Source organism: Salmo trutta, chromosome 30 (genome assembly GCF_901001165.1).
Source record: "Salmo trutta chromosome 30, fSalTru1.1, whole genome shotgun sequence".
NCBI classification, from domain to species: Eukaryota; Metazoa; Chordata; class Actinopteri; order Salmoniformes; family Salmonidae; genus Salmo; species Salmo trutta.
This window is the reverse complement of record NC_042986.1, coordinates 21916459-21942770: the sequence shown is the minus strand read 5'-3', so window position 1 is coordinate 21942770 and position 26312 is coordinate 21916459. Positions and strand designations below refer to the sequence as shown.

General features: G+C 45.3%; 2 protein-coding genes across 7 annotated transcripts; one reads left to right on the top strand and one right to left on the bottom strand.

Annotated features, from left to right (window-relative positions):
• Window positions 1-1386: 1386 nt before the first annotated feature.
• Window positions 1387-17629, top strand: LOC115168259 (putative Polycomb group protein ASXL1). 2 transcript variants are annotated; one of them, XM_029723358.1, is made up of 13 exons: window positions 1387-1838; window positions 5035-5117; window positions 7235-7237; window positions 7394-7511; window positions 7663-7822; window positions 8504-8634; window positions 8842-8926; window positions 9854-9976; window positions 10699-10865; window positions 12487-12583; window positions 12961-13066; window positions 13232-14219; window positions 14480-17629. In XM_029723358.1, the coding sequence occupies exons 1-13, from the start codon at window positions 1782-1784 to the stop codon at window positions 17159-17161; spliced, it is 4800 nt and encodes a 1599-aa protein (XP_029579218.1). In that variant the 5' UTR covers window positions 1387-1781; the 3' UTR covers window positions 17162-17629. The 2 variants fall into 2 exon arrangements, with proteins under 2 accessions (XP_029579218.1, XP_029579219.1); XM_029723359.1 differs by lacking the exon at window positions 9854-9976 and having other exon boundaries at window positions 1388-1838.
• Window positions 17630-17723: 94 nt separating this feature from the next.
• On the bottom strand, window positions 17724-24012 carry LOC115168260 (protein-L-isoaspartate O-methyltransferase domain-containing protein 2). Of its 5 annotated transcripts, none has more exons than XM_029723363.1 (7): window positions 23852-24011; window positions 23666-23734; window positions 22602-22917; window positions 22191-22293; window positions 21684-21855; window positions 20065-20188; window positions 17724-19495 (listed from the first exon to the last, which is right to left on the bottom strand). In XM_029723363.1, the coding sequence occupies exons 3-7, from the start codon at window positions 22906-22908 to the stop codon at window positions 19068-19070; spliced, it is 1134 nt and encodes a 377-aa protein (XP_029579223.1). In that variant the 5' UTR covers window positions 22909-22917; window positions 23666-23734; window positions 23852-24011; the 3' UTR covers window positions 17724-19067. The 5 variants fall into 5 exon arrangements, with proteins under 5 accessions (XP_029579223.1, XP_029579224.1, XP_029579222.1 ...); XM_029723364.1 differs by having other exon boundaries at window positions 22602-22908; XM_029723362.1 differs by having other exon boundaries at window positions 22602-23734; window positions 23852-24012.
• Between the last annotated feature and the right edge of the window lie 2300 nt (window positions 24013-26312).

The following is a 26312-nucleotide window of genomic DNA, read 5'->3' as shown; positions in this document are numbered from 1 at the left end:
TGGAGTGAATCTGACATTTAGTCCATGAGAAGAATATTATTTATGATTATTTTAAGTATTAGCATTACATAGTCAAAAAACTGAATTGTTAATAGTTTCCTTATTTTTTAAGACATCAATGCCAAACTTAACATGGTTCATCATGATAATGGCTTTGATGACCATAGAACGTGTCAAGTAGATAAGCCATTGTGGAGTGGATTTAGAAAGGATTTAAATGGACACGTAAAATCTGATTTCCTGATGACTCCGCCATCTCTTAACCAATCCCTTTGCTTTTCTCCAACTTAGTTAAGGTTTCCACATGGCCATATTTTCATCATACAGCGCTTGTTTACGGAAAACAGACGGGAGACAGAGTCGACTACCTGTGCTAATTAGTGTGAACGGAAGACACCCCAAACGTGATGTCATTGAAAAATACTGTCCGTTGCAACTATTAAAATCGATTAAAGTGAGATCCTATTTGCGCGTTCTAGCATGTATTTGCATATTGAAGTGCTCCTGTGAAATAACTCAATTCACTCGTGCACTCCTTCTAGACAATGGCAATTTTTTTTAAACTTTGGCAAAGGGTAAAGTCTACAAAACGTAGTCCACTCTGTTCGTAGCATATTCTAGTTTTGGGAATAGAAAACTGTATTGAGATCAAATGTTTCATCGATGAGAACATTTGCAGAATGTCGGCCAAAATCCATCTCGCGCCATCTTCTCCAATGCAGGCCACTGGGCTTCCTCTCATCACCATGGTTGGTGGTGAGTGGAAACGCCAACTGGATGCTTCAGATTTATACATCCAGTGAAACATCTGGCTCATTGTTCTATCTTCGGTTTCAGTGAGACTTCTTCATACAATATGTCGGTCAGCAAACAAATGTTTAGTCTTCATGCCGCCACCTACTGTGCTGGAGTGTGTTAGGTGAGACTGCTTATAACACCGCCACCTATAGGCCAATATGTGACATTATTTTTTTACCAAGTTACTCTGTGCCAATTTAGAAAAAAGTTACACATTTATGCTTCAGTTATTTGACCATGTCAAGAAATATAAAAAAGAATACAGGAGAGATAAGCAATAGGTTAGCTTCGCTGTGAACCCCTATTAAAACAATATGGTTTAGTATGCGACGTTAGCTAGCTAAGCTCATGAGCATGAAACAAGTCATCAGGTCTAACGGTCCATCGATATAAAGTCGTTTTTGACGAAAATGAAAACGTGTCAGTTTGAGGTTGGAGTTATAACACAATCAGCTACTTAAGACATTGGCTCGAATCTAATGTGCCTTCAGAAATCGAGAAAACGAACAATTTAAGGAAGAATTGTCCACTTCTCTCTTTGACTTCCCAAACCCCAGTCTGTTCTGTTGAGTCCGCTGAGCTATAGGTAGAGTCTTGGGAAGTATCGCGATGTTGGGCCCTCTAGGTTTAGAAACTCTGTGGTAGTAGCTTCAAGACGACAGGCGCTCGCTCGTTACTGCGCCCCCGTATGTGTTTATTAGCTAGCTAGCTTCTTACTAGCCTTTAGGCGCGTTACCGTGCACTAGCGTAGAACAATAATAGTTTATATAGCTAAATGAATTAGCTCAACAAGAGGCGTGCCTACCGAGCACCAGACGAGCAACTACGTGGTGGGAAGGCTAGAGAAACGGAGAGAAACAGTTCAGCTAACGTTAGCTTGCTAGTTCGGGGTTTCTTGATCCACCGACCGTATTTAGCTTGCTAGGAAGCTAGCTGCTGCTGGAGACGCAACCGATAACTAGCTAGCTATTAGAGGGGAGGAAATGAAGGACAAACAGAAGAGAAAGAAGGAACGCACGTGGGCTGAGGCGGCTCGCATGGTAATACTGTCTTTAGTTGTAATATAGTAGCTAGCTAATGTACTGACAGGGAAGACAAACACTCAGCAACCAAACAAATATTAGTCGGAGCCTGGGCTGCACGTTAGCTAGCAGGGAGTGCTCGGATAATCTCAAATTAATTTAGCTAAATCGCCAGCATGTTAACAGTGAAATTAGTAAATGCATTGAGCCCCTGATAACGAAATACTTTTATTATTCATATGATTAACGTTAGTCATTCCACGTGTGGTTGTAGCCAGAGTTATCATTAGATGGCTCTGGTTGTATCTAAGCTAACGCTCATTGTTGACAGGAGCATAGCTAACATACGGGTACGTCTGCCTTCCAGTTTGACCCTTTGTTTGCTAGCTAGCGAGTTAGCATAACCCACTGTATTGGTAAATTAGCCAGACTACCAGTGGTACCACCATTCATTGAAAATGTAAACAAATAACTATTTCAGAGTTATCCACCCAAGCTAACGTTAATTACACTGTCTGCTCTTATTTTAACACATTTAGACAGGTCCCTCTGGTTATGGTCAGAGCAGGGGTCAGGGGAATACCACCCCAAGCCTTAGTTAATGTAATCTTGGTGGTAGCTAGCTACAACCATTCAAAGATGGATACAGTTGTCTTTATGTAGCTATCATCATGGTTATTGGATAGCTAAGCTGGTGTATGTATGTATGTAACGTTTTTATTTAGCAATATTGATAAAGAAGACAGCTAAGAAGTTGCTTGTAGGCTTCCAGCTAACGTTACTACCCAATGGTATACAAATCATGTCTGTGTTCTTGTGTAATGCAAGTCTTCTTGTGGCTTTCTTCAATGACCATTGCAACATTTTATTGTAATTCAATTTTCCATTATGTTTTTTTCGCAACAAGACACCCTATTCTCTATTCTTTGTAGACTGGTCTAAATATACAGGCCTACTATATGAGGTAGATTTCATTTATTTATATTGTATCAGAGAGTACTTGGATTAAAATTGTATGTAAAAAGGATATACGATTGGGAATGTCATGAGGTTGCCACTCAGAGCTGTGTCTTGATGCAGAGTAAGATAGTCAGGCACCAACATTGTGTAGTTATGCAGAGCCCTAACACAGTGCCCATTTACTGCTGTAAACGGTCTGCATTCAGGCAACAGTCTATTAGTTTAAATGGTAGGCAGACCCCTCTTCTGCGACTCCACTGCCAGATGAGGCTGTGTTGCATAGCAGTATCATTGGTGTTTCTTGAGGATTTTGAACTGGATGCAGTTAATGACACATTTTATTCAGTTCACATAGCTATAAAGCCTACCATGTTTTATATTGTGCATGCATACTGCAGATGCATTATAGCTCAACTTTGGCTAATTTCTCCTTTCTAATATGGGTGTGGAAGTTACTTAAATGTTAGGGTGGGGCTCTATTCCGTTGCCAGACCCTACTTTTCTGTTCCCTGCCTATCAGCATCCTTGCACGCCACGGCAGCGCTACATAGCTCAGTGCCATTTTTGGTTTTCACTGTGTGGGGAATGCATGTATTTATAACCCAAGCCCATATGTCACTGCAGATCCTTGTGGTGCGAATGTTTTGGCTAGGCTAGCTTTTGGGGAGCCTAAACAATATTCATAGGCTGAGGCGAGTCCAGTGTGTTCCGAAACTTGTGCTAGGCCATGCTAGCTTCTCATTATTCTCTGAGGCATACAGGAATAACAGACCCGATTTAGTGATAAGAGATAAAAACAAATACAGACTTTCAAGCGTGGTTTGAGAACCGCTAGTGAAACACACATACCTAGCTTGCACGCTCACACATTCAGATAAATGGGGATGGGCCGGTGTGAAATTGTATCTTCAACAAGATAGAGGAACACGCTTCGACTGCATCCACATCACCGTATGGAACAAATCCATTTAGGGTTGCATAACACCACATACAAAAAAGGAGAACCTTCAAGACACTTTTCATACTATTACCAACAATGTTATGTTGCCTAGACAACCATAAGCACAGTCTGTGTAGGCTAGTTTATAATTTTCATATAGGCCTATCTGTAGTAAGTCAAAATAATCTATCTGCCATGGCATTAATCAAGAGTTTGGTAGTGGTGTGTGATGGGTTTTCTCCATGCATGACTGGGCAGGTTCTTTTCTCCACAGATTGCAGAGAACCCTGATAGGTCTAACTTATCCACCATCTGCCCCCTTGAGTTCCTCAGAGACTGTTTTCAGTTTCCTTTTTCTGCAGGGACAAGGACTACATAATTGTTACATTGAATGCCACATGTCTTGGTATTCTGTAATCAACGCCTCACTGAATCATGGTGCATACTGTTGCTCTATTGTGATGTGCATCTTTAGTGTGTGCCTGTGTTGTCAGTGTGTGTGTGTTGTGTGCTTGGAGTTGGCTTTGTCTGCTGGTCTCCCTGACCGAAATACCTTTTCCTCTTCGTCCAATTTCCTGCACGTGTGTCCTTGGGTTAATTTGAAGCAGCGCTCTAGTACCCAGTATGTATTGTTCCTTCTCATGCATCCTGTCATGACGACACACTGAGAGGCGCTGGATTGATGGCACAACCTCAAGCACCTATCTCTGGTCTTATTAATGGAAATGAATCAATAATTCACTGTATTTTTAAGGGAGTGGAGGTGGCACTTAAAACCACAAATGCTGCTAGGCTATGTAGTGATGTCACTTTATTAGAATTAGTGGTGTAGTGGAGGATAAACATTGTTTACGCACCTTTTTATTTTGCGTGATTTTTTACCCACCGTTTGCGTAAAAATGCATTGAAAGTATAGTGAGCATCACTTTTTTCACCATAGCATTTACCCACTTATTTTTTATCACGATATCACTTATTTAAATTGTTATAGTATGTTTATATGAATTGGTTCTCCTAGAGGGATAGGCCAAGTTGTGGGTGTATTGTGTGTTGTGCTATTTCACTGTCTTAGTGGATATTAAAGCCACATGCTTTCTGCTGAAACATTTTAATAAATGGACACTAGTTTTATACACTGCCTTTTGTGAATCTTCCATTCATAAGGTATGGAGTTCACATTTTGTAGCCTTTTTTCACCAGATATTTCTGAAGCTGCTGTATTCACTTACTGGATGTATGGTATAGTTGGAGGTACATCTTAAATTGAATCTGTATGGGCTATAACATGTTCGTGACTGACTGTAATGTTTCCAGGTTCTAGAGAACTTCTCTGATGCCCCCATGACGCCCAAGCAGATCCTGCATGTTATACAGACCAAGGGGCTCAAGGAAATGAGGTAAACAACCACCACACACACATTTAATTAAAGGGATAATGCGACATTCTGGCATTTAAGCCCTTGTTCAACCACTTACCCAGAGTCAGATGAACTTGTGGATAACTTTTTATGTCTCTGCAGGCAGTATGAAGGAAGTTAGCATTGGTTTGCAAAACTACCGTTAACTAGTGTTAGCGCAATGACTGGAAGTCTACAGGTACAATAGCAATGCTGCAGCAGCATACTGCACGCGGAGACATAGAAATGGTATCCACAATTTCATCTGATTCTGGGTAAGTACGGTTGAAGTCGGAAGTTTACATACACTTAGGTTGGAGTCATTAAAACTCGTTTTTCACCCACTCCACAAATGTCTTGTTAACAAAGTATAGTTTTGGCAAGTAGGTTAGGACATCTACTTTGTGCATGACAAGTAATTTTTCCAGCAATTGTTTACAGACAGATTATTTCACTTATAATTCACTGTATCACAATTCCAGTGTGTCAGAAGTTTACATACACTAAGCTGACTGTGCCTTTAAACAGCTTGGAAAATTCTACAAAATGATGTCATGGCTTTTAGAAGCTTCTGATAGGCTTATTGACATCATTTGAGTCAATTGGAGGTGTACCTGTTGATGTATTTCAAGGCCTACCTTCAAACTCAGTGTCTCTTTGCTTGACATCATTGGAAAATCAAAAGAAATCAGCCAAGACCTCAGAAAAAAATGTGTGGACCTCCACAAGACTAGTTCATTCCAAATGCCTGAAGGTACCACATTAGTCTGTACAAACAATAGTACGCAAGTATAAACACCATGGGACCACGCAGCTGTCATACAGCTCAGGAAGGAGACGCGTTCTGTCTCCTCAAGATAAACGTACTTTGGTGCGAAAAGTGTAAATCAATCCCAGAAAAACAGCAACGGACCTTGTGAAGATGCTGGAGGAAACAGGTACAAAAGTATCTATATGCACAGTAAAACGAGTCCTATATCGACATAACCTGAAAGGCTGCTCAGCAAGGAAGAAGCCACTGCTCCAAAACCGCCATAAAAAAGCCAGACTACGGTTTGCAACTCCACATGGGGACAAAGATTGTACTTTTTGGAGAAATGTCCTCTGGTCTGATGAAACAAAAATAGAACTGTTTGGCCATAATGACCATCGTTATGTTTGGAGGAAAAAGGGGGATGCTTGCAAGGTGAAGAACACCATCTCAACCGTGAAGCACGGGGGTGGCAGCATCATGTTGTGGGGGTGGTTTGCTGCAGGAGGGACTGGTGCACTTAACAAAATAGATGGCATCATGAGGAAGGAAAATTATGTGGATATATTGAAGCAACATCTCAAGACATCAGTCAGGAAGTTAAAGCTTGGGTCTTCCAAATGGACAATGAACCCAAGCATACTTCCAAAGTTGTGGCAAAATGGTCTACGGACAACAAAGTCAAGCTATTGGAGCGGCCATCATAAAGCCCTGACCTCAATCCCATAGTAAATTTGTGTGCAGAACTGAAAAAGCGTGTGCAAGCAAGGAGGCCTACAAACCTGACTCAGTTACACCAGCTCTGTCAGGAGAAATGGGCCAAAATCCACCCAACTTATTGTGGGAAGCATGTGGAAGGCTACACAAATGTTTGACTCAAGTTAAAAAATTTAAAGGCAATGCTACCAAATACTAATTGAGTGTATGTGAACTTCTGACCCACTGGGAATGTGATGAAAGAAATAAAAGCTGGAATAAAAGATTCTCTCTACTATTATTCTGACATTTCACGTTCTTAAAATAAAGTGGTGATCCTAAGACAGGGAATTTTTACTAGGATTAAATGTCAGGAATTGTGAAACTGAGTTTAAATGTATTTAGCTGAAGTGTATGTAGACTTCTGACTTCAACTGTAGAACAAGGGCTTAAATGCCAGAATCTCGCATTATACTTTTAAAGCCCATCTTTATGATAATGTATACCAGCAACAAAACCAAGAATAGAATCGCTCATGTTTTATGAAAGATAAGTCAATATGTTATGAGAATATCCATGAGAAAGGAATGTTTCAACTTTAACTCACATTTTTCACAATTCTTCCATGATCTCTACCTGGCCTGATCCACAATATGCTCAACAAAATCAGAAGGTAAGATGGCACAAGAACAAAGGGACAATATTTCCATTTTATGTTTAGCTGTCTCTTTGCATACCATAGGTATTGTTCTGTTTCTCACACTCATCTTCTCCCCACTCTTTCTCCATCACCCCACCCTGTCTCTCTCTCTCTCTCTCTGTCCACCAGTGGCACAGCCCCTCTGGCCTGTCTGGTGACCATGCTGCACTCCCAGGTGAGGGGGGACAGAGTAAAAAACAGCATCTTCTTTAAGCTTCCTGGCAGGATGAGTCTGTTTACCTTGAAGGTATGGAACCAGCCCAATCCACACACCCATATCTCAAACACGCACGTACCTCTTATCCCTACCCGTAATAAACCTCATACAAACCCATATCTGGAATACACACGCATGCATGTTTGTGATAGCAATCTCTCTTCTGACTGTCCCTCTGCAGAAGAACGCTCTGCAGTGGACCAAGAGTTCGACGGAGGCGGAGACAGCCGAAGCCAGCACACCGGCTACTGCTAACGCAGCAACAGCAGGGCTAACGGAAGGTGCGGAGCAAGAGAGCTGTGACTCCATGGAAACAGTTGCAGCCAGTGGAGAGAACGATGGTGTGTATGGTTGGGATCACCACATGCCTTCATCAGTGATCATTTAGTGGAGAGTAAATGCCCTTTTTATTTGGTGTTTACTTCCACTGTAAATTAACATCGTTGAAATTTACATTACTCACCGCCCATCTTATCAACCGCCCTTTTACAGTTTATCCACCATTTGTTTATACCACTACATCACTGGTCTTTATTAAGCACACACATCTAACATCACTATTAAATCTCCCTGACTGCCCTGTTCAAAGGCACTTTGAAAACAACATAGGAATATGTGTCGTGATAAAGGCGGAAAGAGCATGCCTATGATAGAATAAATTGAAGTGTTTTTAAACAACTGCAAACCAGAGACATTTTTCTTATTTTTAGGATGTGATTGTTGCTGTGGTTACGGGTGCACATGAAACTGCCAACCGTGGCTTAGATCTTTTTTTTAACATTTTGTTTAAGAGAAACATTTTATTTGGGTGAGAGCTCCTGTTTATCTGAGTACATGGCTGAAAAATGCTAGATGATAAACACCACCAATTGTGATAACGGAAACCAAAACATGTGCAGTGTGAAAAACCTTATTGTCAGTGTTTGTGGTCCATGGACCATTTATCATCAACTTAACCATTTGAAACCCAGTAAAGAGAGAACAATTTGGTATCTGACCATAGCCCCCTCTACCCCTCACAGCGTCCATAGATGAGAGCTCGTCTAGTGCCTCCTGCTCCACAGAGCCCCAGACCAGGCTGAGTAGATCTGGAGTCTCTGGACAGGTGCGCTCTGAGGCCCAGGCACAGACCCGACTAAGTCGATCCAGACAGGTACGCTTTACCCCCTCAACCTGGGCTGTCTGTATGTGTACTGTTGCTCAATAGAGATATTATAGGTGGTTGTGCATAGAGTCTAAAGAGGTTTTTAGATGAGTACTACATGCATAGGAAATGATTGCGGATCCCCTTTGTCTGGCTTAGTGACAACCTCAGCGTTCTATTACCTCTCACCATGTCCGTTTCTCTCCTTCGCTGCAGTCAAGCAGACAGAGGAAGAAGGCTGTGATGATGCCGCGAGTGGTCCTCACTCCACTCAAGGTTAATGGTGAACACGTCCCATCAGGTGAGCACTTCTCTCTGCTAGCCCCTTTGCTACCCTAACCCCATTTCGCTGTGCCCACACACACACACACACACACACACAACCTCTTCCTGGGCATAAAAATGTTGCAGAATTTGTAGCATTACACACAGACACCTCTGAGTCATATTCCTACAGTGGTCTTGGACCATTTCTCACCCAGCATGGGCCTCTACTGCTTTGCCAGTCTTTTTATTTATGTGTTGCCTATTTACTTTTGCAGCAGCATTCTTAGACTGTAACCTCTTCAAGTTTCTCAGTAAGCTCTGGGTAACAAAAACAGTCTGTGAATGGCCTTTAAACTGTTTTAGTGCTATCTATGGGAAGAAAGTGTAGGAATGGCTAGTGTTCCTGCAGGTGTCGTGTTGACTGAAATGTGACCTGTGTGCAGTTTTGACCGTGCTCCTCGTGCACACAGTCTTTCTCTCATTCTGAGGATCCCCTGAAACCCTCCCCTCTTGTGGCTGATTGTCTGTCAGTCTCTACGTGCAGAATAACCCTCCTAGCCACTCATTGTCTGAGTGCAACTTCTGTCCTCCCTGCTTCTTTTTGTGTGCACCTGGAAATTCCAGTCTCATCAGTCCTTCCCTCCTGCCTTACATTTAGCTGCCCAGTAAACCCAATTGCTATCTATGAGGTGGGGGAGCTCTTTCTGAGATTTCTGCTCCACCCTACCCCCCACCCTCCTCTCTCTGTGTTACTGTGGGACTGGGTAACTGCTCCCTTTGCTTTGTATGTATTGCTCACCTGTCCCAATCCCCCCCACCCCGTGCTATGGGCTCTGCTGCCTCCCCTTTTGGCTTGTCTGCCTGACCTGCCCACCCCCACCTTCCCGCTCGTAAGTCCCCCCTCACACACGTGACCGGAGTGTCTCACCAGGCTCCCCCTCCCCCCACCTCTCCCCCTCAGGAGCAGCGGGGAGGCGCAGGGAAGACTCTAGGGGGGGTCCAGGCCCCACGCTCCGTGCCCGCCCTGAGCTGGCTAGCTGGAAACGCCCCCAGCACTTCAAGAGCTTGCGTGGCTACCACTCAGGTACAGGGGTTAGACCCGGGTATAATAAAGCCCACCAACCCAACCAACCTCACTCCAGTAAACCCTAAAACACCAACCTCTCCCTCTCCCAGTTGTAACCCAGTTTATTTTCCTTTCATCATTGTTCAGGACACCTTTGGCAAAGAGATATGCCTGACGGAACCTGAACTGTAAACAACTTGACAAATCTGTATATCTTATGAATTTAGCTGTCACAAATGAAGAGGTCAAACAACATAATCTGGACATAGAACACAATCTGTAGAACTATTAGATGTATGTCTCAGTTTCTACACAGGCCAGCTGTCTACGAATAAGCGTCAAACCTGGACTTTGGGTCAATCCCAGACTGACAGGGTGATTTGGTAGCTAACCAATAGTACACTGGTCGCTAACATTGTCAGGGATGCATTGGTCACTAATGCTAACTGAACAGCAGTGCATTGCAGGTTGCTAACTGAATGCCAGGGTCGGCTAGCTATCCCAACACTGGCTATCCGGCCAGGACATACTTAACCGCTCACTGACTGATAGCTGTTGTGATTGTGTTGGCTGCTAAACTAAACGCCTGAATGACTGTGCTGCTGGCTCTTAACTGGAGTTGTTGGCTTGCAATGGAACGGCCATGCTGTGCTTGCTGTTAGTTGAATGAATGAGTTTTAAACCCATATCCATTGGATAGCATTAGCCACTTGCGGGCCTGTGGTTGTGTTTGTCTGCAGGGCCCATGAAGAGGAGCCGAGGCGGGGTGGAGGTGGACTTTGAGACGCCCGGCTCTATCCTGGTCAACACCAATATCAGGGCTCTCATCAACATGCGCACCTTCTCTGCCTTTCCAGCCCACTCCCAACAGCAACTCCTGCAGCTCCTCCCCGAGGTTGACCGCCAGGTGAGGGAGCATGCTCATCATTTATAATCCTATTCATCATTTACAGTTGAAGTCGGAAGTTTACATACACCTTAGCCAAATACATTTAAACTCAGTTTTTCACAATTCCTGACATTTAATCCTGTCTTAGGTCAGTTAGGATCACCACTTTATTTTAAGAATGTGAAATGTCAGAATAATAGTAGAGAATCTTTTATTTCTTTCATCACAGTCCCAGTGGGTCAGAAGTTTACATGCAACCAAATACTAATTGAGTGTATTGCCTTTAAATTGTTTAACTTGGGTCAAACGTTTCGGGTAGCCTTCCACAAGCTTCCCACAATAAGTTGGGTGAATTTTGGCCCATTCCTCCTGACAGAGCTGGTGTAACTGAGTCAGGTTTGTAGGCCTCCTTGCTCGCACACACTTTTTCAGTTCTGCCCACAAATTTTCTATAGGATTGAGGTCAGGGCCACTACCTTGACAATACCTTGACTTTGTTGTCCTTAAGCCATTTTGCCACAACTTTGGAAGTATGCTTGGGGTCATTGTCTATTTGGAAGGCTCATTTGCAACCAAGCTCTAACTTCCTGACTGACGTCTTGAGATATTGCTTCAATATATCCACATAATTTTCCCCCCTCATGATGCCATCTATTTTGTGAAGTGCACCAGTCCCTCCTGCAACAAAGCACCCACAACATAATGCTGCCACTCCTGTGCTTCACGGTTGGGATGGTGTTCTTCGGCTTGCAAGCATCCCCCTTTTTCCTCTAAACATAACAATGGTCATTATGACCAAACAGTTCTATTTTTGTTTCATCAGACCAGAGGACATTTCTCCAAAAAGTATAATCTTTGTCCCCATGTGCAGTTGCAAACCGCAGTCTGGCTTTTTTATGGCGGTTTTGGAGCAGTGGCTTCTTCCTTGCTGAGCGGCCTTTCAGGTTATATCGATATAGGACTAGTTACACTGTGGCTATAGACACTTTGGTACCCGTTTCCTCCAGCATCTTCAAGGTCCTTTGCTGTTGTTCTGGGATTGATTTGTACTTTTCGCACCAAAGTACGTTCATCTCTAGGAGACAGAACGCGTCTCCTTCCTGAGCTGTATGACGGCTGCGTGGTCCCATGGTGTTTATACTTGCGTACTATTGTTTGTACAGATGAACGTGGTACCTTCAGGCGTTTGGAAATTGCTCCCAAGGATGAACCAGACTTGTGGAGGTCTACAATTATTTTTCTGAGGTCTTGGCTGATTTCTTTTGATTTTCCCATGATGTCAAGCAAAGAGGCACTGAGTTTGAAGGTAGGCCTTGAAATACATCCACAGGTACACCTCCAATTGACTCAAATTATGTCAATTAGCCTATCAGAAGCTTCTAAAGCCATGCCATCATTCCTGGACTTTTCCAAGCTGTTTAAAGCTGTTTCTGACTTCAACTGTATAACTCAAGGGTAGTTTCCCGGACCCAGGTTAAACCTTTCCCTGGACTAAAGATTTTTCAATGTAGATTCTCCATTGGAGTGTGCCTTTTTAGTCCAACCCATAATGTCTCATCATTTCTCAGTGCCATATTGTTTTTTGGATTTCTCGTACAGCTCTGTCTGTGAATGTAACCCAGTCTTCCTTCTTCTCCAGGTTGGACCTGATGGTCTGGCTCGCCTCAGTAACTCGGCTCTCAACAATGAATTCTTCACACACGCCTCCCAGAGCTGGAAGGAAAGGCTTGCTGAGGGTTAGTACCTACTTACTTAATTATATACTATGGTTGGTATAAAGCCCCACTGATATCACGTGACTAGGGGTTAGTGACTGGCTACACAGGTGGGGAACTCTTTCCGTTCAGGAGTTCATTCACTAGCAATTTATTTTACTCTACAGAAATTGGCAGGTATTTTTCTAGAAATAACATGGTGTACAATAATATCCCATGAATTACTGTCTCTTGGGTATTCAGTACCAGAAAGTACCCATTGATGCTGTCACATAGCTTCCTACTAAATACCATGCAAATACCAGGGGAAACAGAAATCAGTCAATACATAAAGGTATTATATAAAACGCTATAGCCAGTTATCTGTAGGTTAATCCAATATTGTTTGACCTGCTCAGGGGAGTTCACCCATGAGATGCAGGTGCGATTCCGCCAGGAAATGGAGAAAGAGAAGAAAGTGGAGGCATGGAAGGAGAAGTTCTTTGAGGAGTACCACGGTCAAAAGTAAGTCTTCTGAACATCCACAGCCACAACATCGGCTGTTATTTCTTTAAGCTCCCTGTTATTCCATGGACCATTTGCAAATTTACTTGATTATTTCAACTGTATAACAGTGTCTTTTATAAAAGTGTATATACTCTTTATACTAATGTTGTTCTATTGCTGCAGGTCTGGCCTGACCCGAGAAGAGTCTCTGAAGTTGACGATGAGCGAAGCGGCCGATGCTGCCACCAGTGTTCTGGACAGCAAGGTGTCCTTGGTGGCGGCGGGAACGCCCAAGCGCCGCAATGTGGGCAGGCGGAGGCGCGATGGCAGGATGAGACGGCGAACGCGGGCAGACTTGAGACGCAGGGCGCAACGCACCCTCTGTAAGACCAACTCCCCTACCCTGCAGTCCTCCAAGCAGCTGGAAGGCACGCTCACTTTAGATGCAGCTTCTGTTGCCTCTGTCCCCTTGCCCGTCCCAGAGGCCACCACAGTGCAGGGAGGAGAGGTCGTGTTGCAGGCCGACTGTGAACTGGAGGACCCAGCCCAGTGTGCCTCCCTAGAGCCCGTGCCCTGCCCTTCCCCTGTGCCTGCGTTCCCGTCTGTGACCATGCCTGTGCCCACCCCGACCCCCAGTCCCAGCCCTGTATCCATCAGCGCCTCCGATGAGCCTGAAGTCACCGCCCGCCTGCTCCCCGAAGAGCCTGCACCTGCCGTCGCCTCAACCTCCTCTCCCTCCTCCTCGTCTTCCTCCTCCTCCTCCTCCTCCTCGTCCTCCTCCCCTTCCTCATCTCCCTCCTCCAACTCAGAGAGACAGGGAGGGTTCACCGCCGGCTTGGATTCTTCCTCCTCGTCCTCTTCTTCCTCCACGGCCGCTGCCACCGCTGATCCACTGGACGACGGGGCCTCCATGGTCACCTCGGTCACGGGGGGCACAACCACCAGTAGCCGGGAGAGCAGCCCTGCAGCCAGCCCCGCCCCCATCATCGCCACCTCCACCCAGGCCGCCAAGGAGCAGAAGAGGAGGCCAGACGAGCCCCAGGCCTTCTCCAGCTTCCCCGAAAAGAGGCCGCGAATGGAAGATCGTCAGTCCTTTCGTACCACAATCGACGGTGTTCACACGGAAAAGCCGCAGCCGACAGCAGAGGAGCCCAAGGTCCCACCTATCCGGGTATGAGGTCACCATTTGTAATTGTAACCCTTTATTGTGGCTGTAGTGTTGCAGTAGCAGGCACTCAATTTCCTATGACCTGGAATCAACAACCTGTAAAGTAAGTTTGATTATTGTGATTTGTCTCCACCAAAAATGTCTTTAGTGATGATTGACTGGGTTTCGGTGTGGGATTCTTAGCCAAGCAATGGATGCGAATGTCTGTTATGGCCTTAGTAAAATCCATGTTTGATATGCTCTCCTTGTCTGTATCCCTCCAGATTCAACTCTCCAGAATCAAACCGCCCTGGGTCAAAGGGCCGCCAACCTACCAGATCTGTCCCCGCATCGTGCCCCCCGGCGAGGGCTCGCGGCGCCCTGGGACGGGGGCGCGCACCCTGGCGGACATCAAAGCCCGCGCCCAGCAGGCCCGGGCCCAGCGCGAGGCCGCTGCTGCTGTTGCAGCCACTGGGGACGGACCAGGGCCGGGCGGGGGCAGGGCTGGTGCTGGGCTACAGGATCGCAGCAGTGGAAGACGAACGCGAGAGCACCCAGGACCCGTCGAGCCCGGAGGAGCAGGAGATGTGGAGGAGCAGGGATCGCCTGCGGGCTCTCATCCGCCTGGAACACAACTACAGCAGTCCAAATTAGAGCCCTCCTCTACCCCCAACACAGCTGCCTCGTCCCCCTCTCTGTCCACCTCCTCCAACCCCTCCCTGTCCTTCTCCGAGCCCCCGCAGACCCCCACTCCATCCCCAACCACCCAGGAGGAGCGACCAGGGGAGCTGAGTGGGGAAGAGGGGACACCACCAGTCAAAGGCACCTCCAACGGACTCTCGGACAAGGCAGCGCTGCTGGAGCCTGAGTCTGTGTCCAGCCACCTCGGAGGGCGGGGCGAGGGGGACGACTGTGACAGGACAACGGCCAAAAATGGTCCCCTGGCGCCCACCTCCATCCCAGATTCTCTGCCCAGGTTTGGGGCCCAGGGAGTGGATGTGATCAGGTCCCTGGCTGGGGGAGGAGGGGGTGTCATCCAACATGGTTCCCACCACGTGGGGCCACAAGAGAACCCCCCCACCCCGGCTAGAGAGGGCCACAGCCAGGGCGAAAAGCAGTCGCAGCCCCCAGAGAGGGGTAGAGATACAGCCTCCCTCCCTCGTCTCCCACCTTCAGTCAGAGAGGACAAAGCAGGGCATCACAGCGATTCCACGGAGACGGCCTCCGACTGCGAGAACGAGAGCCAGGAGGAGGAGCCCCACCTGAGCATGTGGAGCCACCACCTGCCTGCTCAGCGCAACGGCAACATCCAGCACCTCCAAAGGTTGTCTCAGCAGGCCCACGGACAGCCTGTGATCTGCAGCCCCCCTCTACAGCAGATCCAGCAGCCGGTCATCCAAGCTCACGTGTCCAACCACCACGGCCACAGCCAAACGGTCATCCAGCCCTGCTTCCCCAACGGCCTGCCCAGCCAGAGTCTCATACAGCCAGGCCAAAAACAGCCGCAGCTTGAATCCACTCCCCACCCAGACCAACAGACTCTCGCTGCGCCACACTCCCAAACCCAGAGGGGGCACAAAACGGATCCAATGGATGACTACAAAGCGTCCAGCCGGGGCTCGGCTGAGGAGGACTGTAGGCTGGGGCTGAAGCCTTCTCCCATCCACCCCACCACTGGCTCCAAGAGACTCCCTAGTTCGGCCCGGCCTGTGTCCACAGTGGAGGCCAACAATCCTCTGGTCACCCAGCTGCTTCAAGGCAGCCTCCCGATGGAGAAAGTCCTTCCGCAGACGCACTCGTCTAGCAAGCTAGAGATCAACCGCCTGCCAGGGGGGCCCCAGCCAGCCCCCCAGTCCCAGCTCAGCCGGCAGCAACAGACCAGGAATCCGGGCCTTCGCTTCAGGGGCCCCACAGAGGACCATACGGGGGAGTCCCTGGTCCCCGAGTTGTCATCTCAGAACCAGCAGAAGTCCCCTGTTGGCCGAGGAGGCTCCCCTGGAGCAAGCCGGAGCTTCGGGTCCTCTCCCCCGGGCACAGTGCCCTCCCGCATGGCCTGCCTGCTGGAGGAGGCCTCCTCTCGGGCCACGGCCATGCAGCAGTACCTGTCCCAGCAGCCAGGTGGTGCTGTGCCCCTCGGGGCCGTGCCCGTCATTACATCCCTCTCTTCTTCATCCTCTTCCTCCAGACGGAACTCCCAAGAGTCGGCCGTCATCAGAGAGTCTCCGGAGAGGCACCACAACAACCTTCCTCAGCCCCGGGTCACTCCTGACCTCTGCCCCTCTGAGGTGGTCCCCACTGTCAAGATAAACTGGCACACTTCCAAACAGCAGCTCTCGCCCGCACCCAGCGTGAAGAACGAGGTCACCTCCCGGCCCTCTTGTCAAGCTCTTGCCAAAACCTCCGCCTCTGGCCCCATGGTCGGTGGTGGACCAGGTGTGGTGGTCACCAAAAAGGAGGCAGTGAACTCTATGGACGGTTACCTGACAGGAGGAGGAGGTGGGGCTATGGAGGGACTGCTGAACATGGAGATGTCCTTAGCCCGCATGGCTAAGAAGGAGGCACAAAGCAAAGCTCAATACTCTTCCACCTCCCCCTCTTCATCTTCATCCTCCTCTTCGATCTCCTCCCTCCCTTTCCAGCTCTACGGTAAGCTGCCCAAGCAGGGCGGGGGCAGCGGTGTGTCGGCGCCCGGCTTCAGCTACACGGCCAACGTGTCTGTGGTGGACGGCAGCGGCTTCTCGAGGAGCATCGCCGATGGCGTCCTACAGCTGCGTCAGCGCCACAGTGCCAGCCAGAGCGCCACGCTCAGCATCCAGGCGTTCGCAGACAGCGCCGCTGAGGAGGTGGCCCTCAAGTGCTCCTGCCGCCTCAAGGCCATGATCATGTGCCAGGGCTGCGGGGCCTTCTGCCACGACGACTGCATCGGTCCCTCCAAACTGTGTGTATCCTGCTTGGTGGTCAGATAGGCGCTTTCTCTGACGTTGCTACAGTGTTGGTGGTTTGGTGTGCCACCTTCAGCATACCTGCTCCATGTATAAACTGTTAGCTAACAACACACCCAGGACTTGTGAGAGAAACAAGGGTGTGGGACTTAAGGCTTCGACATGTTCCGAGGGTGGAACACGGGCAGGATGATGCCTTGTATTATACAATCGGTCTGTATTTTGTTGCTTATTTTTTCTAATGCCTTTATGATTATTATTTTGTATTATAATTATTAATGTGAATTTACTTGGCACGGTTGATTTGTAAATTGTGCCTTTTTTCTTTTCTCAAAAAAACATTTACCTCATCTTGACACCTGTCATCAGTTCAGTGTGAAAATGGTGGCCGTTTGTTATTGTTTTTGTTTTCCCCTCTGGGGAATTTGTTCTAGTCTCTTTCTTGCAAATAAATATTTTTTTAAATCATTAAAGCAAGCATAAATTACGTTCCTTTTTTTGTAATTGCTTTCTTTCAATTTTTCCTGCACAAAGTCAAGACTATACTCTGCAGCTAAGCACAATATTCAAAACTAATCAAGCAGTCTGGTATTAAGCAATACAACTTTTTAATTTTCTTGCAGTATAGTTTAACTTATTTTAATGATCGTCACGCTACAGTCCTTTTCCAAACATCTTGTCACACGTAGATATTTAGAATAAATACATAATTTTTACTTCCGCTGAACAACTTGACACATTGTAGAACGGAACCGCAAGAAACATTTGGAGCTGGCCAGTGCTGGAGAAGTTTGGCACTGAGAACATCAGACAAAACATTTTATAAACAACCGATAAACACCATCAAAGAGCATTACACTGAAGTTCCAATGTAGACCAATTAGTACTTAAATTCCTTCACAGGTGGATACACACATTCTTCACTACTTTGATTACAGTTCTGCATTAAGAACTGATGGTAAATTGCTATCCCACACTCATTCACTTTTTACCCCTAATACAGGGGTGTTCTACAGTCCCATTATTTGAAAAGATTTGATGAAAGAATTCACGAAAAGAGTGAATTTGGGTAATGCTGATTGACAATGTGGTCCTTTCATTTCTCTGTGTGCAAAAATGTGTTACTATACCTTAATGCCTGGAGCCCTCGACATTTGCCTGAACAGAAATGGCCTCTTCAACAAATTCCCTGCTTTCACCAACTACATTCAATGCAGTAAGATATGAACAGAATGAGCAAATATTTCCACAACATTTGGGGCTTTCAATACTTGTAAGTCCATCTCAAAATCTTCACTGAATTGTTCGGTCACAGTCAAAAGCATAATTTTCCAAACAATCACATTTACAAAATTCAAAGGGAATAAAGAAGGACTTGGAGACGGGGTGCCACGGTCAGGCACAAAACAGAAGATACCCCAAAAGATGGGTAGATGGAGTTCACAGGTAGGGCATTGAGTGAGATGATGAGAATTCAGTGTTCAGAAGAGTTGTTGGGATAGTCCTAGGAGGCTGGTGGTGGTGACGTCTCTGGGGCTGACTAAGTAAGCTTCCAATCCCTAACTCGCCATCCTTGTTTTTCCAACTCAACCGTTACCTCCTAGTCACCTCTGGATAGGCGTACCTGGGCTATCAGGGGAGGGGGAGATGGTGCCATTACCATATTGCTTCTACTTATCCAATTCTTCTAGATATTCACTTCAACATGAAGTTTTTAGGGGTTGATTTCAAATTCACCAGTTGTTGACTTGCAACTTATTAGGTAGGCTGTATAAAAAAAGTGGGAACTCATTTTAGCCATTCCGCTGGAGTTATCAGACTATTTCTTACACATCCATTACTTCTGAATCCAGAAAGGGGAGTCAACAAGGGCATAGGGATGGGAACAAGTTAAAGAATGGCCGCACAGCTTCACGTCTCCTGTCCCTCCCTACTTCTCTCTGTAGTGAAGCAGGTACATCTTCAGAAGCTCAGGGAGCGGCAGACCCAGGATCCTCTCTCTTAGCAGGTTCACTGGAGCCTCCCTCCTCTCCTCTTCCTCCTGCTCCTCAGGATCTCCTAGAACCCTGCAGTTCCCCTCTTCTTCCACCTCCTCGTCCTCCTGCTCTTCTTCGGTGTCGGTTCCAGAGCGGTTGTTGTTGTTGTCCATCGGCCCGGGGATGAGGCGGCTCATGAATACGTAGCGGTTGGAGAGCAGGGTGGAGCCACGGTGTTGGACCCGCCTCCGTCGGAACCGCTCCCCGCTGTGGGCCAACCTCCTCCTGGGCAACGGCCCTGGCCCCGCCACTGTCCTCTTCAATGTCAGGCGGATAGAAATGCGAGCCAAGTCCTGCAGAGTCCGCACCTCAAACATGGTCGCTGAGGAGGCGCACACACACCACAGGATGAGACCATTTCACCCTCCCCACATAGTAAATGATGGAAGTTCTGCATTCTCATTTTCTAACTATTCCAACATGCATTTGAGACAACAGTGTTCAGCTGCTTTCACCTCCTGCCTCCTTCCCCAGTCTCTTGAGTCTCCAGGGCCTGTATTCACAAAGCCTCTCAGAGTAGGAGTGCTGAGCTAGAATAATAATAATTTAGAGGGTGCCTTTATTTCTTATTATATTTTTTGCAAATCCTAACTCCCCCGAGACACCCTTGGAGAGTGGGGTCATGGCCAGGGTTCACCCATTATCAACGGCGACCCTGGAGAAATTAGGGTTAAGTGCCTTGCTTCTGCCTCCCCTATCAGTTCCCCCTGTTGTATTCTTTATAATCTAAAATAAAATGTTTTATCCTAGATCAGCACACCACTACTCAGACGCTTTGCGAATAGGGGTCCAGAACTCCAACATGGCTACTCATCACACAAAAGGCTCACTTAGAAAACTACCTCTGCTACAAAGACAATTATATGACAGATATGCTAGTACAGTACTTACGTAAAGGCACTGCTTTCGGTTTACTGTTGTCTCTGTGTTTGGGCAACACCAGTGGGGCAAATGACACAGCAATGATCTTTTTGGTCTCCCAGCTGTTGTAGCCTGTTCGAGTAATCTTTGTCAACTAAGGAGAGGAAGGACAATGATGTGTTTATGTGTACTGGAAATGTGTTTGTATTAAGCAGGGTTAATAAATACATCTACAGTGCATTTGGGAAAGTATTCACAACCCTTCCCTTTTTCCACATTTTGGTTGAGGGAAAGATGAATGGAGCAAAGAGATAATTGATGAAAACCTGCTCCAGAGCACTCAGGACCTCCGACTGGGGCAAAGGTTCACCTTCCAACAGGACAACGGCCCTAAGCACACAGCCAAGACAACACAGGAGTGGCTTCGGGACAAGTCTCAATGTCCTTGAGTGGCCCAGCCAGAGCCCGGACTTGAACCTGATCAAACATCTCTGGAGAGACCTGAAAATAGCTGTGCAGCGATGCTCCCCATCCAAGCTGACAGAGGTTGAGAGGTTCTGCAGAGAAGAATGGGAGAAACTCCCCAATTACAGGTGTGCCAAGCTTGTAGCGTCATACCCAAGAAGACTGTAATCGCTGCCAAAGGTGCTTCAACACAGTACTGAGTAAAGGGTCTGAATAGTTACGTAAATCTGATATTTCAGTTAATTTTTTAAACATTTGTAAACATTTCTAACAACCTGTTTTTGCTTTGTCATTATGGGGTGTTGTGTGTAGATTGAGAAGGGGGAAACTATTTTATCTATTTTAGAATAAGGCTAAAATGTAAGAAAATTTGGAAAAAGTCAAGGGATCTGAATACTTTCTGGGAAATAAAGTGCATTTATATGGAGCCTTTCTCTAAACCCAAGTCACAAATGGAGCACAGAGCATTAGCTACACACAAAGGAAACAAGTGTCAAAATGTGTCAATGGTATAAAAAACATTTCTAGGAGCAGGACCAAGAAAGATGAGACAACACAAACTCTACAACAGAGAACGCAAGGGACAGGGGAGATGAAACCACAAGACACCAGAATAGATTCAAGTTCTAAAAATAGCACTGGGTGAAGAGATTAGTTTATTCTAGTTCAGGGATCATCAACTAGATTCAGCCGCGGGCCGATTTCTTTCTTGAGCGGATGGTCGGGAACATAATTACAAATAATTTGGAGACCGCAAATTGACCGCAAGAAGCCCAAACAAATAACGTTTGACTAAGACATAATCATTTCAAACCTTGCTTACATTTGTATATGATCACGTGTCTCTCTATTATTTGTGGGAATACTTGGGAACAGATTTATTTTATTAAAATCACTTGGAGCTGATTTCCTGGTGGTTTTACAGTATATTATGCCCCCCCCACACACACACAAAAAGGGTCTAAATACTTAGGTACATGTGTTTTTTATATACATTGGGGGGAAAAAAATCATAAAACCAGTTTTTGCTTTGTCATTATGGGGTACTGTGTGTAGATTGAGGGGGAAAAATATTTTATCCATTTTAGAATAAGGCTGTAACGTAACAAACTGTGGAAAAAATCAAGGGGTCTGAATACTTTCCGAATGAACTGTATAGTTTGTGGGTGTGCACACATGCTGACCTTTTCCTCCAATGGCAGCACTAGGATTCCTCCTACTTTGAGCAGGTTCTTCATGTAGTCTTCCTGCTCCCGCTGCACCCCAGCTCCACAATACACCCGGTCATACTGACCACTCTCTGGGGCTATCTCCAGACAGTTCCCTATCACGAAACAGGGCTCGCAGAACTCAAACCTACACACACACAGACAGAAACACACGTTTCCCCCATTCCAGTCTGATGTTTCTTGGATACCTTTAGCCCTCCCGAAACAGTTTTCTCGACAATCTTATCAACGACACTTAACCCAGAATAAATGTAACCTGTACACCGAAGACACAGACTTACTCTGTGTGGTGAGTAGCCTACTCACAATAACTGTTATCTTACTAGCTTGTTACAGAGTAATTACATTTAACTGGTTGTGCCTGATGGCATTATACCAGAGTTATGAGAGCTTCTGCTCTGTTGACCTCCTTTCTGTTTCTATCACCTTCTCTCCAGCTCTCTCATCATGAAACCCTCCTACCTGTCGAAGCTGTCGCTGGTCTTAATGAAGAACTCCAGTTTCTGGTACGCATACTCAATGACATCTTGGTGCAGCTCCACACCATGGTTCACTCCAAATGGACCTACAGTAAGGATGAGAAAAAGAGTCAGTCCATCAACAATGAGAGTCCATCAATAATTTACACTTCTCCATTTTCTTTCCCTTAACAGGGCACATCCACAGGCTTGTGTATAGCAGTGGAGACCACAAGTGGCTGAGAGTCTCAATGGCAAGAACTGTGCTCAGCCTCTCTTGCTCCATTGCAATGCACTTATCTAATTTAAGTCACCAAAGTTTTGAGAATATCTAGTGAATCTGGAGCAAGTCTATCCTTTTTCACTCAGCCTAGATTTCACCTGGCCAGGCGAGGTTTGTGTTGTCCTGACTCACCCAGTATGAGTCCCACCATGGTGCTGAGGTAGCCCGTGCCACTGCCCAGGTTGAGGAAGGAAAGGCCAGGCTGGAGGTCCAGGGCCTCCATCACCTCTGAGTAGATGCAGGGGGCTGAGAGGTGGATGTTGCCATGCCTCCAGGCCAGGTCCTTGTAGGCGCTGTCCCGGAACTCTTCCAGATAGTAGTCGGCCCGGTCGATTGCCCTGAAGGCCTGCTCCACTAGGTCCGAACGGATGTACTGGGCCTCCTTCAGGTTGTCAATCAACTCGTCATTGTCCTCCCCCGCACTCACTGCTCCTCCCATCTTCACGGTCTCAGAGAGAGAGAGAGAGAGAGAGAGAGAGAGAGAGAGAGAGAGAGATCACGCTGGTTTAACTAGGATAGAGTCAGACAAAAGGTGTCAAATATTGATCAATTGATTCATCATCCCCCTCGTCTCCCCAATGATCCGTACCAGCTTCTGTATTTTCTGCAATGCTGACCTCAGGCTCCAGATAATAACTTTCTATTGCTATATTTGGATTAACCACTGACTTGGGACATTATAAAAAATTTAAAATAAAAATGGTTATTTTCCATCTGCATTCAACAGAGCCAAGCGGTAGCTGGAGAAAATAATCTGTCTTTTAGGGTCTTGAAGGTGTGTGTAAAATACAGGCCTGTTTTATAAGCACTTTCTTCAAGTCTTTCATGAAGTTCTTATATCATAAACAAGTCAAATAAGCCCTTTCCCTGTGTTTTCACCAGTAGCCGGGCGGTGGCACTGCCACAGTACACGAGAATCCTGGTGACGGTGGTAGAGAGGCATATTTCCCACCAATCAACGAACACACAAAATACAGCTGCGCCACTGAATAACAAAAGAGTCTGTATTACATAAATATATTCTCATGGCCACCAAAACTACTGCAACCAACATTTAGGTCAGCATTTCATACGCATTCGTCATAGTGTTTTGTTATGCCTTATTTCAAATAGTTGGTAAGGCTTTGTTATCAACAACCAACCAAGACGTGCACAAACTGCAGCCGCAATGTGAGCTACATAAAAAAAAGTATCACCTTTGTCTCTGTTGATGTCGTCTATGAAGAGCTGCTCAGCAGAGAAGAGAAATTATGGTCTGGTTGGAGCTAACAAAGAAATACGAAGCAGCTGTCTTTACCTTATGGAAGTGACGTTTAATCGACGCTGCTTTATAGTGTCAACTGTACTTCTGAAAATTATGTTGAAATCGTATATGTTGTTACCTTCTCGTTTCCCCCATACACATTCAATAGATTTCACCACTATTATGGATGTAAACATTGACCAGCTGACACTTAACGTCACACGCAGTAACACCCAAATGTGCGCTCAGCACCCCCGGTGGAGTAATATTAAAAGATCTGGCAGGCGCCAGCAACACCTGGGCAGAGGAACGCGCCATTGTAAAAAAAAACATATTTTTTTAATGTAACCTTTATTTAACTAGTCAAGTCAGTTATCTTCGATGGAATATTCGTCTTGCATCCGCCGAGATGTAAAGTGGCAATTTTTGTCCAATAGAAATGAGGCTTTAAATGCGATTTCGTAATATCCATTTAAAGTTATTTACCTTGTTTGACATGAAACATAAAGCAGTATGTGGGGTGGGATCTATGCCTATAATATTGCCACGTTCATGTTCTAGTCGGAACTAGGAAACTCTGACATTTCCAACATGCTGATAGTAATTATAAACGTGTCGCGTTCAACCATTCAGCAATTCGGACATTTTCGAGTTTCTTAGTTCCGACCAGAATATGAACGCGGCATAAGACAATTGTAAGCCTATATGGATACAGTGCCTATCTATAGACAGTCTACACCCCTGTCAAAATGTTAACATTTTGTTGCCTTATAGCCTGGAATTAAAATGCATTAAAATAGTTGTTTTCACATTTATCTACACATCCTACCCCACAACCACAGTGTCCACAGTGTCTCCTGACCCCTCTTGTCTCAGCCTCCAGTATTTATGCTGCAGTAGTTTGTGTCAGGGGGCTAGGGTCAGTCTGTTATATCTGGAGTATTTCTCCTGTCTTATCAGGTGTCCTGTGTGAATTTAAGTATGCTCTCTCTAATTCTCTCTTTCTTTCTTTCTCTCTCTCGGAGGACCTGGACCCTAGGACCATGCCTCAGGACTACCTGGCCTGATGGCTCCTTGCTGTCCCCAGTCCACCTGGCCGTGCTGCTGCTCCAGTGTGTGTGTGTGTAGATCGATCGATCTCTCATGGAAATCAATTGCTATTTGCATCTGACATTGTCATGGAATACACTGGAATATTTATCCACCGTTTACATTATGGATGGTGGGACCCACTCTTTGATGGTAAACAAAACTAAGTGGTTTTAATTTCATTGAACAATTGTAGATATGCTTTGTGATATTAGCATTTCCTGAACTGGCCGACAGATGTCATCAGAGCTTAGCCATAGGTTATAAACCACCATGTAATATATTCCTGTTTTCCTTTAAAAATAATATATATTTGTTTTTTGTTGTTGTTATTTATATATATATATTTATATATATATATATATAGATATAGATATAGATATAGATATAGATATAGATATATATATATATATAATATACACATTTTTTTATTGCAGAAAAAATTGTATACATACAAGTATACAAACAGACAATGATAACATATGCTAGGGGTACAACAAATTACAGATTATACAAAGACCTTAAAAGATGCACACATATTGATTGTTTTAACCAGCTTTCTTATTAGAATAATGTAGAATGGTCTTAATGTACTGCTCGAATTCCTTATAGAAAACACAGAAGAGTGTTTTTTTATTAGTGAATTTACATTTATGAACATGACATTTTTCCATTAGCACAATTTGATTTGAGGTCAAATTGTTTTTCTTTATCCTTTTTATAGTTAAGGAAACCGAGCAGCACATTCTCCCATAAAAAACTAAAATCATCAAGAATATTAAAAATTATTAAACTATATATCTTTCCATCATTTCTTTACATGTAGACAATGCCAAAATCAATGCAAAACTTTTTCTGGATTCTCAACACAAAAAGTATGGTTAATGTTAATGTATTTTGAGTTTCTTCATGATTCGCAGGGTAATACTTATGGATCATTCTGAAAGAGACCTCTTTGACCTTGTTAACAAGCAGGTATTTGTGTAGTAATAACCAGACTTTTTCCCCCAACAGATATATATGTCTGTTCTCACCATTTCAATGGTTGCATTTCACAACCTGTGAAAACTATCTTGCTGTAACTGTTGGTTTGAGTTACAGAGGGCTATCGTGGTGGTGTGTCCATTAAAACACAGATGGTGGTTTGCGGTTCAATGGGCTGTTGCCCGGTTTATTATTTCAGTTGAATTGAAGATGAGATTTAAGGATGTGATGGTTAACAAGTATATAAAAACATACATGCATAAAGCAAACAAATTTATCAAAAAGTAAATGTTCTCAATAAAATTATAGAATAAATTAAGAAATGAGAACAAACTTACTTGGTCATAAATGCATCCAAAATACACAATATTACAAGAGAAAAGGTGTCTTGTAACAGAACACTGAAACTGAAATAGTAAGGTCTGCCACACTGATTCTTCTTCTTCTTTGGGACTAGGTTGGCGGATCACATCCAACTTAAAGGTGCATACACTGCCACCTACTATGCTAAAGTGAGGCCAGTCACG

Coding starts and splice junctions, on each gene's coding strand:
- LOC115168259 (XM_029723358.1), top strand. CDS start 1,782: ATGAAGGACAAACAGAAGAGAAAGAAGGAACGCACGTGGGCTGAGGCG. Junction 8,927..9,853: donor TGGTGAACACGTCCCATCAG/GTGAGCACTTCT, acceptor TCTCCCCCTCAG/GAGCAGCGGGGAGGCGCAGG. Junction 14,220..14,479: donor CCAAGGTCCCACCTATCCGG/GTATGAGGTCAC, acceptor GTATCCCTCCAG/ATTCAACTCTCCAGAATCAA.
- LOC115168260 (XM_029723360.1), bottom strand. CDS start 22,908: ATGGGAGGAGCAGTGAGTGCGGGGGAGGACAATGACGAGTTGATTGAC. Junction 22,294..22,601: donor CATGGTGGGACTCATACTGG/GTGAGTCAGGAC, acceptor TCCTTACTGTAG/GTCCATTTGGAGTGAACCAT. Junction 21,856..22,190: donor ACCAGCGACAGCTTCGACAG/GTAGGAGGGTTT, acceptor GTGTGTGTGTAG/GTTTGAGTTCTGCGAGCCCT.